Source organism: Rhinolophus ferrumequinum, chromosome 5 (genome assembly GCF_004115265.2).
Source record: "Rhinolophus ferrumequinum isolate MPI-CBG mRhiFer1 chromosome 5, mRhiFer1_v1.p, whole genome shotgun sequence".
Lineage (NCBI taxonomy): Eukaryota > Metazoa > Chordata > Mammalia > Chiroptera > Rhinolophidae > Rhinolophus > Rhinolophus ferrumequinum.
The window spans coordinates 26,643,732-26,661,309 of NC_046288.1; the positions used below are offsets into that span (position 1 = coordinate 26,643,732).

Below are 17,578 nucleotides of genomic sequence, written 5' to 3' on the forward strand. Positions count from 1 at the left end.
AAATCCCTTGGGACCTCCCGTGGTCAACTAGATGCATGTTAAATATAGCAGGAGGCTTCTGGCACCTTTTGCTGGCCCTAAGGTTAAGCATTGTATTTGTTTGGCTGATTGATGCCCTTGCTAGTCATCCCCACAAAGGTTTCATGTCCCAGATACCATTACCGGCATTTCACAGCCAAGGTTACCTAAATCCTGCCCATGTTCCCTTCCTGGTCTCCTAGTAAGAGTGCATCCTGGTGTCTGCCAACTAACTTGCTATAATTCCCCATAAACAACCCTTGTCACCCACCATGTGTCCTCCTGGTCAAAGGAGGCCTAGACCCTGTTATAGGAGGCAACACTCCTGATGGCAGCACTTACATCCCAGAGGATAAATGCATGGTGCTATATATGTCCCCTGCCTGAAAGTTGTTTGCCATCAATGCTCTCCCAGAATAGTACTTTTATAGGCTGCTTATTGGAATTAGACCCACTACAGGATTTTGGCTCTTAAAGAGCTAGAAAGAGACAGCAGACAAGCCAGTCATCAAACCAGCAGTTTGTCCTTACTGGCTGTTAAATTAAGCATTTTCAATATCATCCCTGGTCTTACCCATGAGAACCATTTTTCTTGTTTCTGGGTCCTTAACTCTCGTTGGCTGCAAAGGATCTCCCAGAGGTATATTCAGATTTACCACTAATTTATTCTCTGCAAAAGAAATACAACTGATGAGTGGGAACACACAATGCAATATATAAATGTTGTTATTACAGAACAGTACACTTATATACAGAACTGTACACTTATATACAGAACTGAAACCTATATAATTTTGTTAACCAATGTCAGCCCAATAAATTATAAAATATGACTGATATACAAACTGCTTAAAGTTACTTTCAATTAAAAAAAATCTAATATGAAATACAACTATGGACAAGTTGTAAAGGAAAATTACCGGAGGCATAAAAATCTCTTCCTATTTATAAATTACCACTCCGATAAACAATAACCCCAAAACCACAAAAATTTAATATAGAAACAAAACATCCTAAATTTCTTATTTCTGTAAGCCTATTATAACATGACAACTCTGAAACTCTTGTATCATCAAGAAGTTAAATGTTTTGCATATTCTCTAAGAGAGCTAGATGTATGTACTACACTTTAGAAAGAATTCACCAAAAAGAGTGTTTTAACCATTGTTGGGCATAAAAGAGAGAAGCTTCATTTGACAGGCCAACTTACTCACGTGGAGATGTTTTATACTATGCTTTTAGTCACTTTTGCTTTTAAGAATAAACTGAGTTTGGACTTCTAGTCAAGAAGGCAAAGTATGGAACTGCTGTGCTCACCACCCGCCATCCATACATCAAAATTACAACTAAATTATGGAACAACGCACCCTGGAGAACCACCTGAAGACTAGCTGAACAGAACGCCTATAATGAAGGATATAAACAAACCACATGAAAACTGGTAGAAGGAACAGAGACGCGAAGGAGCTAGTCTCATAACCACAGGTGGCAGTTCAGAATCGGGAGGGATATCTTGGCTGCAGAGGTTCCCCACTGAGGACCAAGGGGTCCCAGCCACACGCTGAGATCCCTAGTCCGGAGCACCAGTGCCCAGAAGAGTCCCCACAACATCTGGCTGTGAATGAAAATCAGCAGGGATTCTGTCTGGGTAAGATTGAGGGCTGCTGGAGACGCACGCATCCTCTTAAAAATCCCAACCACAGAGTCACTCACTCACAAACACTGGCCCTAAGCTCCGGAAAAAAGACAGCAGCACAAAAAGGGCCAGGGACATACCATCTGGCTTCCAAGTGAGGGGCAGCTGTATCAGGGAAAGAAGTACTAGCAGGTACCATTGTTCCCTTGTTGAGACCTCCCCACACAGCTTGCAGGTGCAGGCAGGCACCAATTTTGCATCCCCCTTAACGTGGCTGACACCACTCACCACCCTGGTGATTCCGCGAACCTACTCTACTGAACACACACACCTGACCTGAACTTCTTTCAGCAGCTGTTCCATATAAGCAGCTGGCCTCAGCCCATGCTATGAACTTTCCTAAAATTTCTCAAAGGTTCACAAACCCCAAAATAAGCAACAGCTTGCCTCAGCATGTCCTGTATCTCTTGCTAAGTGGCCCCAAATCCAGCACTAGTGGCAGCCAGCCTCAGTGTGCAGCAGACCCTCTGCCAGGCACCTCCAAGCCCAGCACAGGCAGCTAACAACCACAGATCACTTTGTAGTTCCTAGCAGGTGGCCTCGAGCCGGGTACAGGCAACAACTGATTTAAGCCTGCACCGGAGAGTTTCAAAAGAGGCCCCAAAACCAACACACCTTGTAGCAGTTTCAGACCACACCAAAGCATTACCCAGTTGGCTCCACAAATAACATGCCCAAACACTGGATTAAAGGCACTAAAACTAAAGAAAGTCATCAAGATAGAAGAGAGGAGAGCAAGAGAGTAAGACACAGAGAAGAACTACAAAAACAAACAGAAAACAATTGATAAAATGGCAATAATTACATACCTATCGCTAATTACCTTAATATAAGTAAATGAAATGCTCTAAGCAAAAGACATAGAATGGCTGACTGTATAAGAAAACAAGACCCATACATATGCTGCCTACAAGAGACCCACTTCAGATTGAAAGACACACTGACTGAAAGTAAAGGGATGGAAAAATACATATTTCATGCAGATGGGAATGAAAAGAAAGCTGGGATAGCAATGCTTATCAGACAAAACAGACTTTAAAACAAAAGCTCTAACAAGAGACAAAGAAGGTATTTCACAATGATAAAGGGATCAATCCAACAAGAGAATATAACCCTTGCAAACATTTACACACCCTATGTAGGAGCACTTAAACATATAAAGCAAATATTGACAGAAAGTGAGAGATCAACAGTAATACAGTAATAGTTGGGGCCTTATATAAATGGATACATCATCCATTTAGATCACCCAGACAGAAAATCAACAAGGAACGAATAGCCCTAAATGACACACTACACCATATGGATTTAGTATTCGAATTCCTAGCCACAGCAATCAAACAAGAAAAACAAATAAAAGGTATCCAAATTGGACAGGAAGAAGTAAAACTGTCATTATTTGCAAATGACATGATACTACACGTAGAGAACCCACCCTGTAAGTTCTACCAAAAAACTATTAGAACTGATAACTGAATTCATTCAAGTGGCAGGATACCAAATTAATCTTCAGAAATCGGTTGCATCTTTATACACCAGTAACAAACTATCAAAAATAAAAATTAAGAAAACAATCCCATTAAAAATTACATCAAAAAATAAAATAAAATACCTAGGAATAAATTTAACAAAGGAGGTAAAAGACTTGTACTTGGAAAACTATAAGCACTGAAGGAAAAAATTGAGGAAGATACCAATAAATGGATGCATAAACTGTGCTCATAGATCAGAAGAATTAACACCGTTAAAATATCCATACTACCCAAAGCAATCTACAGATTCAATGCAATCCCTATCAAAATACCAATGGTGTTTTTCACAGAAGTAGAACAAATAATCCTAAAATTTATATGGAACCACAAAAGACCCCAAATAGCAAAAGCAATCTTGAGGAAGAAGAACAAAGTTGAAGGTACCACACTACTTGATATCAAACTGTTCGTCAAGGTTATAGTAATCAAAACAGCATGGTACTGACATAAAAACAGACACAGAATAAAGAGCCCAGAAATAAATCCACCACCTGTATGGTCAATTAATATATGACAAAAGAGACAAGAATATGCAATGGATAAAAGACAGTCTCTTCAATAAATGGTGCTGGGAAAACTAGACAGACACATGCAAAAAATGAAACTACTTAGATGACATACAACAATAAACTTACATCACATACAACAATAAACTCAAAATGTATTAAAAACTTAAATGTAAGACCCCAAACCATAGAACTCCTAGGAGAAAATACAGGCAGTAAACTCTCTAACATTGCTCTTAGTGATATTTTTTGGATACATCTACTCGGGCAAGTGAAACAAAAGAAAAAATAAACAAATGGAACTACAACAAACTAAAGAGTTTTTGCACAGCAAAGGAAACCATCAACAAAACGAAAAGACAATCTACTGAACTGGAGAAGATACATCTGCCAATGATACACCTGATAACGTTAATATCCCAAATATATAAAGAAGTCATACAGCTTAACAACAAACAATAAACTATCTAATTAAAAAATGGGCAGAGGACTTGAATATACATTTCTCCAAAGAGGACATACAGATGGCCAAGAGAAATATGAAAAGATCCTTAATGTCACTAATTATCAGAGAAATGCAAATTAAAACCACAATGAGGTATCACCTCACACCTGTCCGAATGGCTATCATCATAAAATCAACAAATATGTTGGCAAGGATGTGGAGAAAGGGAACCCTTGTGCACTGTTAGTGGGATTGCAAATTGGTATAGCTACTTTGGAAAATAGTATAGAGGCTCCTTAAAAAATTATAAATAGAACTACCTTAGGACCCAGCAATTCCACTTCTGGGTATTTATCCAAAGAAATCCAAAACACTAGTTCAAAAAAATATACATCCCTATGTTCATTGCAGCATTATTTACAACAGCCAAGATATGGAAGCAACCAAAAGGTCCACTGATAGACGAATGGATAAAGATATGGTACAAATATAATGGACTATTATTCAGCTATTAAAAAGAAAGAACTCTTGCTGTTTGTGACAGCATGGATGGATCAAGAGGGCATTACGTTAAGAGAAATAAGTCAGACAGAGAAAGATAAATACCATATGATTTCACTTATAATGTAGAATCTAAAAAACAAAATAAACAGAAACAGATTCATAGATACAGAGAACAAACTGACAGTTGCCACATGGGAAGGTTGTTGGGGGCTGGGTGAAAAAGGTGAAGGGATTAAGAAGAACAAATTGGCAGCTACAAAAAAGTCACGGAGATGTAAAGTACAGCATAGGGAATATAGTCAATAATATTGTAATAACTATGTGTGGTGCCAGATGGGTGCTAGACTTATCGGGGTGATCTCTTCTTAAGTTATATAAATGTCTAACCATGATGCTGTACACCTGAAATTAATACATTATAATACTGAATATCAACTGAAAGTTATTGAAAAATAAATTTAAAAATTAAAAAAAATAAAACCAGTTTACCTTCACAATTTCAGGAAAAAGTGGACATTAAAAAGTGAATAATGCAATATATAGATGATGTATTATAGAACTGTGTACTTATAACCTACAATGTTACTAACCAATGTCACCCCATAAATTTTAATAAAAATTTTTTTAAAAGAGTGAATTTACCCTAATGTATCACATCTGAAGTTTTCAGAGGTAAATTTGCAAAGAGCTACTTCTCAAAGCACTGTTATTTATAATAAAATCTAAAAGTTACTTTCAGGAATAAGTTCATACTTCTTTCATCGTTATCAAGACAGATCCTTTTCCTATTAACTATTTTGTTGATTTTTTTCATTTCTCCTTTTGCCTTCCTTTTAGATGGTATTGAGTCTGGGGACAGTATTCCACCAATCACAAATCCTCCTGAAATTTAACAACAAAAAAGATAAAAGCATCATACTGGGGAAGTGAAAACTTTGAAACAGAATTCTTTAAATTAATAAAACAATTTCAAAGTATAAAGAACACACTATTATTACTATATTCTACAGCTAGTAATTCAAATAACACAAATACCAACCAATTTCACTAATGTCTCTACTATCCTACACCTAGAAGCACTGATGAAATATGATTGAATGACCTCTGTTGCTTGAAATCAACAGGCATCATTGAAGGCTTAAAACAAACAAACAAGAGGCCAGCAATGAACTATTTATAGTAATCCACATGTGAGTTTAGTTCTTAAACTTAGATATATCCATCTATCCATCAATGAAAGGAAATAATTTCAAGATAACAATGACTATAATTTCTTGCCCACCCTCTACCATTTCTGTAGAAATATATGAAGAGAACAGGGTGGAGAAAAATAATGGGAATACTTAATCTTTGCCAGTTATAATTTTCTCATGTTCTGATTTAATGCTTAATTTTATGTAATTAGAAACCTTGTTATATAGAAATAGTAGCACCCTAAAAAAGCACACACCACTTCAAATTATTACCAAAAAGAAAATGAAATCAACATCTCTATAGTTATCAGATTTGAGTCTTGTCACAATTTGGGGGGGACGATGATTAAACGAGGAAATGCATGCAAATATGTAGGACAGCACTTTGCACATAATATACATAAATAAACCGTAGCAATCCTCATGATCATTTTTCATTGTTAGACATTAAAGCATACATTTTACCTGATGGCCTTCCTTGATAATCTACTCGCTCCCCTCGCCAGTATTCCAAAGGTTTCAATCGTATTCTCTTGGTCCTGCGCACATTTGGTGTGTTGGAGGGCAATACTGCAAAACAATATTCGACAAAAATGTACACATATAAATGTTTAGCTGGATGATACTTTGCAGCAGAAAGATTGATATTACCTTCTGGAACACTAATAATGTTTCTGTACAAAACGCTAGAAGAACAAATTTTAAGACATATTTATGTTAATAATTAAAGAAATGTCAATGAAAAACTGGGCTTCTAGCTTGGCAAATATTTAAAAACTTGATAATACATTATGTTAATGATGTTAAAGGTACACAGGACCTCTCATATATTCTAAATAGAAATGTAAAGTGAAGACAATTTGACAATACTTATAATACTGACTCAGAAATTAAAATGACTAGAAAATGAGTTTACAATAATTTTCACAAAAATGGACAAAACTATAGGTACAAGAACATTCATAGTAATACTGTTTATAACAGAAACAGAAAACAAAAATTAAATTGAAAACCATCTAAATGCTCCATAATAGGAAATCTATATATTGGGGGTAATCATGTGTGCATACGTTTGTATGTAAAACACACATATGTACTCATTTTATTTCAACAATGCAAAGTTATATATACTAAGTTGAGTTTATTGCCTATATAATCAAATTCCTATGTTCTTATTTTTTGTTTGCTAGAGCTGTCCAATTCTAAAAATAGCTTATCGAAATCTCCCATTCTAACTGTATTGTTTAAATGAAAATCTCCTTTGCTTTATCTTACACATTTTAGTTGCTGGTTGCTTGGTGCATAAGAGTTTATGATTTTTCTATCTTCATAAAGTGTTCATGTCATCATTACATGTCCTTTTTAATCCTGTTCAGCACTTAAATTCCACTTTGCCTAATATTAACATTGCACTACTATTTTATTTGTATTTATTTATATTTATTTATGTGTATATAATAATATACATATTAGACACTATCTAGCAGCACAGAGAAATTTTCCTTGGTGACTTTGAAGAAGCAAGCTGCCATACTGTGACGGGGTCTATGGAGACAGTCATGCAGCAAGGAACTACAGGTGGCTCCAGAAGGTGAAAATAGTGGCCAATTGCTGACAGAAAACAGGCACCTCAGTCCTACAGTTTCAAGGAACTAAAGTGTGCTAACAATCACATGAGCTTGGAAAAGGACCCTGAGCCTCAGATGAGACCACAGCCCAGGCTAACACTTTTGAATACAGCATATGAAACCCTTGAACAGAGGACCCAGCCAATCTATGCCTGGGTTCTTACCCACAGAAAGCATGGGATAATAAACATGAGTTGTCTAAGCGACTAAGTGTGTGGTAATTTAGTACACAGCGATAGAAAACAAAGATACATTATCTAAATTTAACCAAATATATTTCTAGAATCATTCAGTACCATTGCTTCCTCTCTTTGGACTCAGTTCTGTTTTATATATTTGGTTAGAATATGTAACATGAGTATTTTACGTGGAAGATACTAAAGTGAATCTTACATTATCTGAAAAATAAATTTGATTATCAGAAAGAAAAATACTTTGGGGAGATGTAAGATTATTGGATTGTAATACATTTCTGAAAGTAGGCTATCGATATTATTTTATTCTTCCAGTGTTAACACAGATAAACAGTGGTAGTTATTTAACTTTTACATTCTCTCTGGAAACTTCCCTCTATCCTGAAACTTTAGGAATTTTAGTCATTATGTCTAGAGGTATATCTTTTTCAATAATTATGAGTGGTAGTTGGTAAACTCAATCAAACTGCAAATTTAAGCCTATCTTTAATCCAGGGAAGTTTACTTTAACTATTTTCTCTCATCCATTTCTTTTTTCTGGAAATCCTATTATTTGCATATTTTGTCTGCTCTCTCCATGTTATTTCCATTAGATATCTTTTTTCCTCATGCTTTCCATTTTCTGTATTTCTGCTCTGAGGAATACAGGAATTCCATGTCAACATCAGCTACTAACTGAACTCTCAACAGTGACTATCTCTCAGTTCATTTGCTAACTTTTTAAACTAAAAAATTATGACATTTTAGTACCAGAAAGTCTTCAATGCTATAACAATCTCTGAAAGTGCTCATGTTTCTTCTGTTACACTTGTTATCCATCTACCACAAAAGTTATAGCTCATCAGAAGCTGACTACTATTCTTAATGCATAATGCTTGATTTTCCTCTCTGGTTGCTGGACGCCCTGTTCAGGGACGTTTTGCTTCTCTTTGCCTACTCCTGACTCTTCATCATTCCACTCAAAGACAAACATTAAGCACTGCAAAGTATAGCAGCAGTCTTTCTTCAGAGGGCTGGCAAAACATTGAGATGTGAGTTTGTGGTTGAAGCCATTAGAGAAAGCTTTACTCCTACTGGTTCTCTTCAGGTACAATAAGCACAGGAGCATCCACAGCCCCAAGTATAGGGAGAAACATAAAAAGCCACTCCAGTCCCACAAGGTGTTAGGTCCTTTGAATCCTGATCTGCAAATATCTCTTTGGGAACCATGGAGTTTTAATCCTCACATGGGCCTCTAGGTGGGTGCCCCAGCACCCAGCTTACTACTTACCTATCCTACTGTCATGCAGGGTGTCTGGCGGAGTCTCTGGTCCTGCTCCCCACATGAGAATGCATGAGGCCAAAAGGAACACCCACGGAGCTATAGATAGGGGAGTCATACCACTATATTCCCGCTAGTGGCTGGGTTGGAGACACAGGAAGCAGAAGCCACACTGTCTGCAACCTGCCGTCCACTTCTCTGCAATCCGAAACCCGCACTCCGCCGTGCTAACTGAAATCTGTTCTCGCTAGCTCAGTCACCATCTTCTTGCTAGACCCCCATTTGCTGCTAGCATAGCCACAGTAGTTATATTAATGGCCAATGGCTCACTGGTTACAGCTGACGGCCAACTAGCCACAGCTGATGGCCATCTAATCACAGTTGATGGCCATTTACTACCTGAGCCAGCACCTTTCCACGTGAGGCCGAGAGCCTGGGAACTGCACTATCTGGTTCTGTCCCCACACCTACTTATTATTTTGTTTAAGAATGAAGTGAATCAAAATGGGAGGAAAAGTTGTCATGGATACCATCTACCTAGAAGCTAGAAATTATAGAATTCTCCGTCCTACATGCTTAACCTATATGGGATCATGCTACTTACTATGGGAGAAAGAGTGAGGGCTACAGGATTGATTAGTGGATAACAAAGAAACTCCGTGGCCTGTGATGTTTTACCATGAAATTCATAAAAAATAAATACATAGTTTTAATGTATGTGCCAATTAATTCAAATAGTATTTGTCCCTGCTAGAGAAAAATTAAGTTATATTTAGAAACAGAGGTTTTATAATATGAAAACATTAAAAGACAGAAACAATTTTACCTAATTTGTGATGTACTTTGTCCTCTCGTGTTATTTTAGATCTTGTTACTCGTGAGTCATCTGCAAAACACAAAAGGTAATATCCTGAACTATGACTAATTCCATGTTGAGTTAAAGTGTATTACTTGGTCAACCTCAGTATAAGTATATTAAACAAAAACTTGACCTGACAATGCATTTTATTTCTCCTTCTGCTTTTCACTGTTGAGGAATAAAGAAGTATAATGAAAAACAGTACAACATCTCTCTAGATTCTGGTACAATGAATATATCTAAAGAACATAGTAGTTAAAAATAAAAAACAGGGGCGGCCAGATGACTCAGTTGGTTAGAGCGCAAGCTCTGAACAACAGGGTTCACTGTTTGATTCCCACATGGGCCAGAGTGAGCTGCGCCCTCCATAACTAGATTGAAGACAACAAGCTGCTGCTGACCTTCCAGAGGGCAGCCGGATGGCTCAGTTGGTTAGAGCGTGAGCTCTCAACAACAAGGTTGCCTGTTCCATTCCCGCATGGGATGGTGGGCTGCGCCCCCTGCAACTAAAGACTGAAAACAGCGACTGGACTTGGAGCTGATGGGCCCTGGAAAAACACAGTTCACCAATATTCCCCAATAAAATTTATTTAAAAAAAAAAATTCTGGAACTCGTTTAAAAATAAATATTTTTATTTTTAAAATAAAAAATAAAAAACAAACAGGTTTCCTATTGCTTGTGGACTTCAGGTGAAATAAGCCATTGGGCAGATAAAAATGCAGGGTGTGATAATTAACAAATAATATGCTAATAACATAATCTATAATCTTTAAAGTTCTAAAATAGTACAACTGTACTGAATTTAGCAGTGTGCTAAGTAGATAAGGGCTCTCAACTTTAGTGTGGTCAGTAGCATCTAAACACAGCTGCCACCAATTCTTTCCTTTCCTATGCCCAAATGTTCTATATCGAGAGATGGAGTCTAATTCCCTTCTTGAATTTCTACTGGCCATGATTTTCTTGACTAACAGAAGGCAGCACAAATGATGTTCTGGGACTTCAAAGGCTAAGTCCTAAGAAGATATGCAGTTTCCACCTTGGTCTATTACAACTTCATTCTGGGGACAGCTACCATATATGAAGATTCACTACCCCAAGACTGCCACGCTGTGAGAAAACCCATCCTAACTACATGGAAAGGGCATGTGGAGGAAAAGAGATGCCTGGCCAGCCCCCAACTATTCCAGTCACCCTGACTGGGTGCCAAATATGCAAGTGAAGAAGTCACCTTGGACTCGAACTTCCAGCTCAATCAAGCTGTCAAATTACTGCAACCCCAGTAGCTTGCATCTAACTATAATACAAATGCGTGAAAGAGCAAGTGAGAACTGCCCAGCTAAGCCAAGTTACCCCATAGAACCATGAGAGATAAAAAACGATTGTATTAAAAGCCATTAAGTTTTGGGTGGTTAGTTATACAGCAATGCATAACTGGAACACTTAAAGTCCATGAACCACCTAAAATTTTTCATACAATTTTGTATATAATATGTATTTCCTTAAAAGTAGGTCTAAGCTTTCATTATATATTCTCATATGAGTCCATGATAGCAAGATAGCAAGAGATTGTTAATGACTGAATTAGATACTTTATAAAATTGCTAGTTTGGAAGAAACTTTAGTGATCATAAAATCTAATTTCCCGGTCCAGAACAGCCAAATCTATAGAGATCAAAAGCAGATTAGTGGCTACCTAGGCATGGGGGGGTGGGGATTGAGAGAATAGAAGGTGCCTGCTAAAGAATATTAAGTTTCTTTTTGGGGGGGGGGGGGTAAGTAATGAAAATGTTCTAAAATTTATTGTGGTGATCGTAACACACCATTGAATTATATACTATAAATAGTTTAATTACATGGTATGTAAAGTATATCTCAACAAATCTGTCACACAAAAAAATCCAATTTCTCATTCAATCCCCACTAGAACAAGTAGAAGGCTAGTTTCTGCTTGAAAATTTTCCCACAGCAGAGAGCTTTGGAGGCAGCTGGTGGGGTCAGAGAAGGAACAAAGCAAATAAGTAAATATACTGAGGATAACGGGAGCCAGGTTTCTCACTATCTGAGAAGGATTTTATAAAAATGGAAAAGGGAAAGTCGAAGGTACTGGACTGGAATTGGACATATTGATATGGACTCATGATTTCTAAATAAAAATACAGAAATAGATATAGATGCTTGTGTATGTATAGTGTAGATATGTGTGTGTGTGTAGTATGTATTTTGTATCTTAATCCACTAAAAAAACCTAGGAGCAAATGATATCCCAGCAACAATAAGCACACCAAGGACTTAGATCTGAGCATCTAAATGCCATCCTCCACTAGAAAGTAACTGGTTCCTTAAGAAAAATAATTGACTCCAGAGTTGAGGCAGGGATCCTAGAACATCTTATGCTGAAAAATGAAAGAGTATTCAAAACATGATAGAAACATGACGAAAGGACACAGGGACCAGTTGAAAGGACATCTACTGGCCAAATAAGGCCTAGTTTATCAGAATAAGTGATAAAGATTACAACCCATCGAATAAAATAGAAACCCAGTAGTTGTCCATAATATGAGTAGATGAATAATGAATAAAGAAGAAGGGGTAAGAAAAACAATTTCTTATAGAAAGCTAACAAAATAATTAGGGAAATAGGAAATAATTTGGCATCATCATTAGTGGCTGATAATTCAGGTGGGAGCCTTTAACAGATGCTAAGATTGGTGTGGAGGTTTGAAAAGGAACGTGTTACTGAAACAGCATCGGGATATCACTCCACAAACAATCGATTATGAAAGAGAAAAACTGTACCTTTAATGCAGAGAAACCTGGCAATAACTTGAACGGTGATGAAGACTAACATCACCAGTAGGAGATGGGTCAGTACTGTGCGCCTCCTAACGTGATGCACACAGATCACAGCACCACTTCTGCACTGTTTCTGTCACATGTGCATGGCTAGCATCTGATCGAGAGGAAACATTAGAGACCTAGGTTGAAGGTCATCCTAAAGAATGAAAAGCTTGTACTTTCTAAAAAAATGTAAAGGTCAGAAAAGTTAGAAAAAGCCTAAGGAACTGTTCCTTATTGAAGGAAACTGCAGGAACAGGAGGGCTAAATGACATCCATGATCCTGGATTGGATCTTGAACCACAGAGAAAAAGGAACACTGATGGAACTGCTGGTGAAACCTGCTGCATATCAGTGAAGGAATATCGTTAAGCCCTCACTTAAGGTGGTAGATAAGGTCTTGGAAACTGTGACTTGAAGTGAAACAACATAGAAGGAAATGAATTTTACCCTAGGCTAATTGATATAAATAAGAATTAAGTTCCTATATCATATTTCTGATCATGAAAACCAAATCCACAAACATCTAAATTAAGACCCAAAACACTTCCAATATTAAACACTGATAAATATTAGCTATACATAACAGTTAGGAAAGATTAATGAAAACAAGTAAGATCATTCTTTTCCAACCCATTTGTGCCAGTGCAGGGTCGCACATGGCTGGAGCCTATCCTGGACACTCAGGACTCAAGGTGAGAACCAACCCTGGGCAGGATGTCCTTGCAGCATTGGGCCACTCACACACCCCCACACACATGCAGACTGGGAAATTTTAAACATGCTAAGTCACCTAGTATGCACATCTTTAGGATGTGGGAGGAAACCAGAGTACCTGGAGAAAACCCATGCAGATATGGGGAGAACATGCAAACTCCACACAGACAGTGGCCCAGGTCGGGCATCGATTTTTTTTCTTATGAACATTGTAACAAAACAACATTGAATGAAACAGTATTATTCAAGGACCTGGTGTACTATAGTGTTATATTAATGCCGACTTCCTGACTTGGATGTTTGAAGGGTGATTCAGTTCTTGTCTTGCATTGTGTCTGCACATACTCACACATAGTATGTCTGCAATTCATTTTCAAATAGTTCAAAAGAGGCTAATGATAATTAATATGTATAAACATATGTAGGGGAGACAGGGAAGGAGATGAAACAAATGTTAACTGTGGAATATGGATGAAGACGATATAGGATTTCTGGGCAAGTTTAAAAGTATTTCAAAAAAAAATTTTTTTAAAAAAGCAACAGACAAAACTCCTGAATTAAAGAATAAAAGAACTAAAGAATCCTAGTAAGCATGGGGATGGAAGAAAACAGGCTATCGACAAAGGAAAAAACAAATAAGACTACCTTCAAATTTCTACTCATTAGCATTAGCTATCACGAGGTAAAAGAGCAATAGCTAGATAGTTTAAAGGAAAAAAGATGACTCAAGATTATTTTTACTATTCAACTAGTTGTTCAATTGTGTTGAAAAATTCCTGAGTTCTTGCTAGCATATGTGAGAATATCTACCAACTTTACAAAGAGGTATCAAGCATAACTGTTATGAAAATAAGTGTAAATGTGTTAAACATTAAAGAAAAAAATACCAACAAAGCAAGTTAAAAATAAAAATCCAATCGTGCTATTATTCCTAAGCCACTTTGTTTTAGTTCTATAAGAAAGTTTAAGTAAAAGGGTGAACAAAAGTCTAAGATACAACAACAAACCAAAGAAAGCAAAGATCACAATGTTAACATTAGACAAAACAGACTGTAAGGGAAAAGCATTGTTAAGTGCAACATGAAGAGCGCCATGAAGACGAAAGCATGTACATTCCATAGGAAGGAGCACATATGCTCAAAAACGACACTGAAACATACATCGCAAACTGCAGTAAATAGATGGAGAAACAGACCACTGCAGCGGAAAACACTTCACAGACTTCACAAATCAAATGTAAGGACACAAAGGATCAGAATAATATAAAATGGTAACATGTCCAAATCTAAAATCCTATTCTTTTCCCCAAAATCTGCTCCTTCCCTAGTAGTCTCTAAATCAAGCAATGACACCACCATTCTTTCAGGTGCTCAGGCCAAAAACTATCCCTGGATACCTCTCTTTCTCTTATACCCTACATCCCATCCATCCCAATCCTGTTGACTCTACCTTCAAAAACACCTAAAATCCTCCTACTGCTCCCCACATTCCACTGCTACCACTCGAGTACAAGCGACCACCCCTCACTGGGATTATTAATGTCTCATCAATTGATCTTAATGCTTCAACCGTACACCAGCCCCCTCAAACTCATCAGTCCATCCCTAACACAACAGCCACAGTGATTCTGTTTGGCACACAGAGCCATCATGCCTCTCCTCTGCTCAAAACCCTCCAATGGCTTCCCATCTTTCTTAGTAAAGGCCCAAAATCCTTGCAACAGCATTTAACATCATCTGTGATCTTTCATTCTTGTTACCTTATGATATCATCTCCTACTACTCTATCCATCTCTTCCTCTGCTCCAGCCCTCCTGGTCTCCTTGGTGTTTCTCCACCAGAACAGACTCTTTACCACATCAGAACTCTGCCCCAGATCTTCCTTCTGCCTGGGGCACTATTTCCCCATACAGCTACAGCATTTGCACTCTCACCTCTTTCATATCTTTGCTCAAATAATCACTTCCTCAGTGAGGCCTTCTCTGCCCATCTACCTAAAAATGTAGCCCCCATTTCTCACTCTAAAATCCCTGCTTTATTTTTCTACTCTCAATATCCAACAAATCATAAATTCTGCTATCTTTTTTTATTGTCCTGGCCTCGCAGAAATTAAGCTCCACGAGGGCAGAAATTTTTGTCAGTTTTGTTCACTATCATATTCCTAGTTCCTAGAATACATAGTAAGTATTCCATAATATTCCATAAACATTTATAAGTTCCATAAATATTCAAAGTACATTCCAAAACATATATCCATTTACATTATCAACAAGATAATGAGAGGATATATATTTTAAAATACATTATCTATAAACAAAAAATACTTTTCTCTTTGTCAAGGACCCATGGAAGAACTTCAAAATTCTTCCATGAATTTTATGTGATCTACGCATACTTTAGAACACAAAGAAAACCTTAATAAATTCAAAGAATACGTACTACAGGCCAAAGTTCCCTAGAATAATGAAATGAAACTAGAAATTATTAACACAAAGCAAAACAAAACAAAGCACATCGTAAAATAAAAGCTAATATTAACATTTAACATATACCAGGTATTAAACTAAGCAAGGAATTATTCATCCTTATGTCAATTTGTGGTATTGGAATTTATATCACCATTTTATAAATAAGGAAGCTGAAGCTAAGAACACTGAAATTTCTTACTCAAGTTAATATAGCTAATAAGTAGTAGAGCTGGCTTCAATCCCAGATTCCTGACTCTGGAGACTAGGTTCTTGACAGATGTACTTCCAAATAACTCCCGGGTCAAAGAAAAAGCACTATAATTTAGAGTACACTAGAAGAAGAAACTGCATTGAAAAGAAAAAAAAATCCTATAAAATTAAGCCAAAATTATACTCAGGAATATTCACTGCTTTTTTTTCACCAGATAAAAAGTAGAAAAATAAATATAGAAAACATTCAACTTAGAAGAGAAAAATAAGAAAATACATCTAAACACAAAGAGAAAAAAGAATTTAAAAAGAAAAGTAATTGGTGAATTAAGGAAAAAAACATTATAACAGATTATATTCCAAGCACATATTCTTTAAGGGCATAAGAAAATTATAAAACTCTCCATAAAGATGTATTTTTAAAACTTTATTATGGAACGTTTCAAACATATTCAAAACAGGGAAAATAGTATAATGAACCTGTTTCAACCATTACTCAGCTCTAGAAATCAATACATGACTAATTTTGCTTCATTTATACCCTTACCAACATTTTTAAATACTGGAAGTAGTAGATATCTTAAGTGCCAATTATTTGATTATGTCCTACTTGAAAGAAAGGATTGTCATTCATCTCTCTCATTCTTTCTGTCTCTCTCCTCCCTCCTTCAATCTCTCCTCTAGGTTTAAGGTCTTATAAATCTCTAATAGAGTTCGGCTCTTAAGTGTAAGTATTCAACATACATTTGCCATTGGTTATAATTTAAATAAAACATCACATACCTAACTCCATACCCATAATGCCATAAACATCAAGACAGTAGAAAATAAACAATAACTTACCTGAACTTTGCTGAATTTCCTCATCATCTACATCAGAATTATTCTTTTCAGACATTAAATAATTCTCGAGCCTAAAAGGTCCACTTAAGAAAAAAAAAGTAAACCATAAAATTTGTGCTTTTATAATGCATATATCTAATTATCTATCTCAATGGTCATTTTTCTCCAAAACTAACAAAGGCTTTTTTTCCTTATAAAACCAACAGCAATGTTATGTCACTAAGAATATAGTTACTTGCTGTACAAAATAAAGAATATACAATTTAATTCTATAACTGACTGTCAAACATGATAAAAACTTTATTTTATAATCTTTTAAACTAACTCACGGATCAGAGTTATGAATTTAAGTCAAATCAAATAACATTCTTTAATAAAAATCAAATTGTAAGAAATTAGAAATCAGCTTAATTTTTTTAAAAAAAATACCACAATCAAATGGAACTTAAAATATAGTCCAGAAATTGTTCAGAGGTGATTCAGCTTATCTCAGTCCTAGATCCCTTTCCTCCTATTATGAACCTATTAAAGGCCTAGTAATCCTAACCCAGCAAATAGTGGACAAAGAAATCTTAGCCATCCATTAGTGTGAGAAACGGCTATAATTTACCATTCCTTCATTTTTTAAGTGTGTGTGTGTGTGTATGACTTCAGGTATTAAAAAAGTAG

The 17,578-nt window shown here is 36.4% G+C and overlaps 1 protein-coding gene across 1 annotated transcript in view; it reads right to left on the reverse strand.

The window, feature by feature from the left end:
* CENPC (centromere protein C) overlaps positions 1–17,578 on the reverse strand; it is a 59,372-nt gene that overhangs the window by 11,351 nt on the left and 30,443 nt on the right. The window contains exons 12-16 of the mRNA XM_033106571.1: positions 16,910–16,992; positions 9,804–9,863; positions 6,360–6,464; positions 5,455–5,583; positions 593–688 (exon numbers count right to left, since the gene is read on the reverse strand). Of these exons, the coding sequence (XP_032962462.1) occupies positions 593–688; positions 5,455–5,583; positions 6,360–6,464; positions 9,804–9,863; positions 16,910–16,992 (473 nt within the window). The remainder of the gene's footprint in view (positions 1–592; positions 689–5,454; positions 5,584–6,359; positions 6,465–9,803; positions 9,864–16,909; positions 16,993–17,578) is intronic.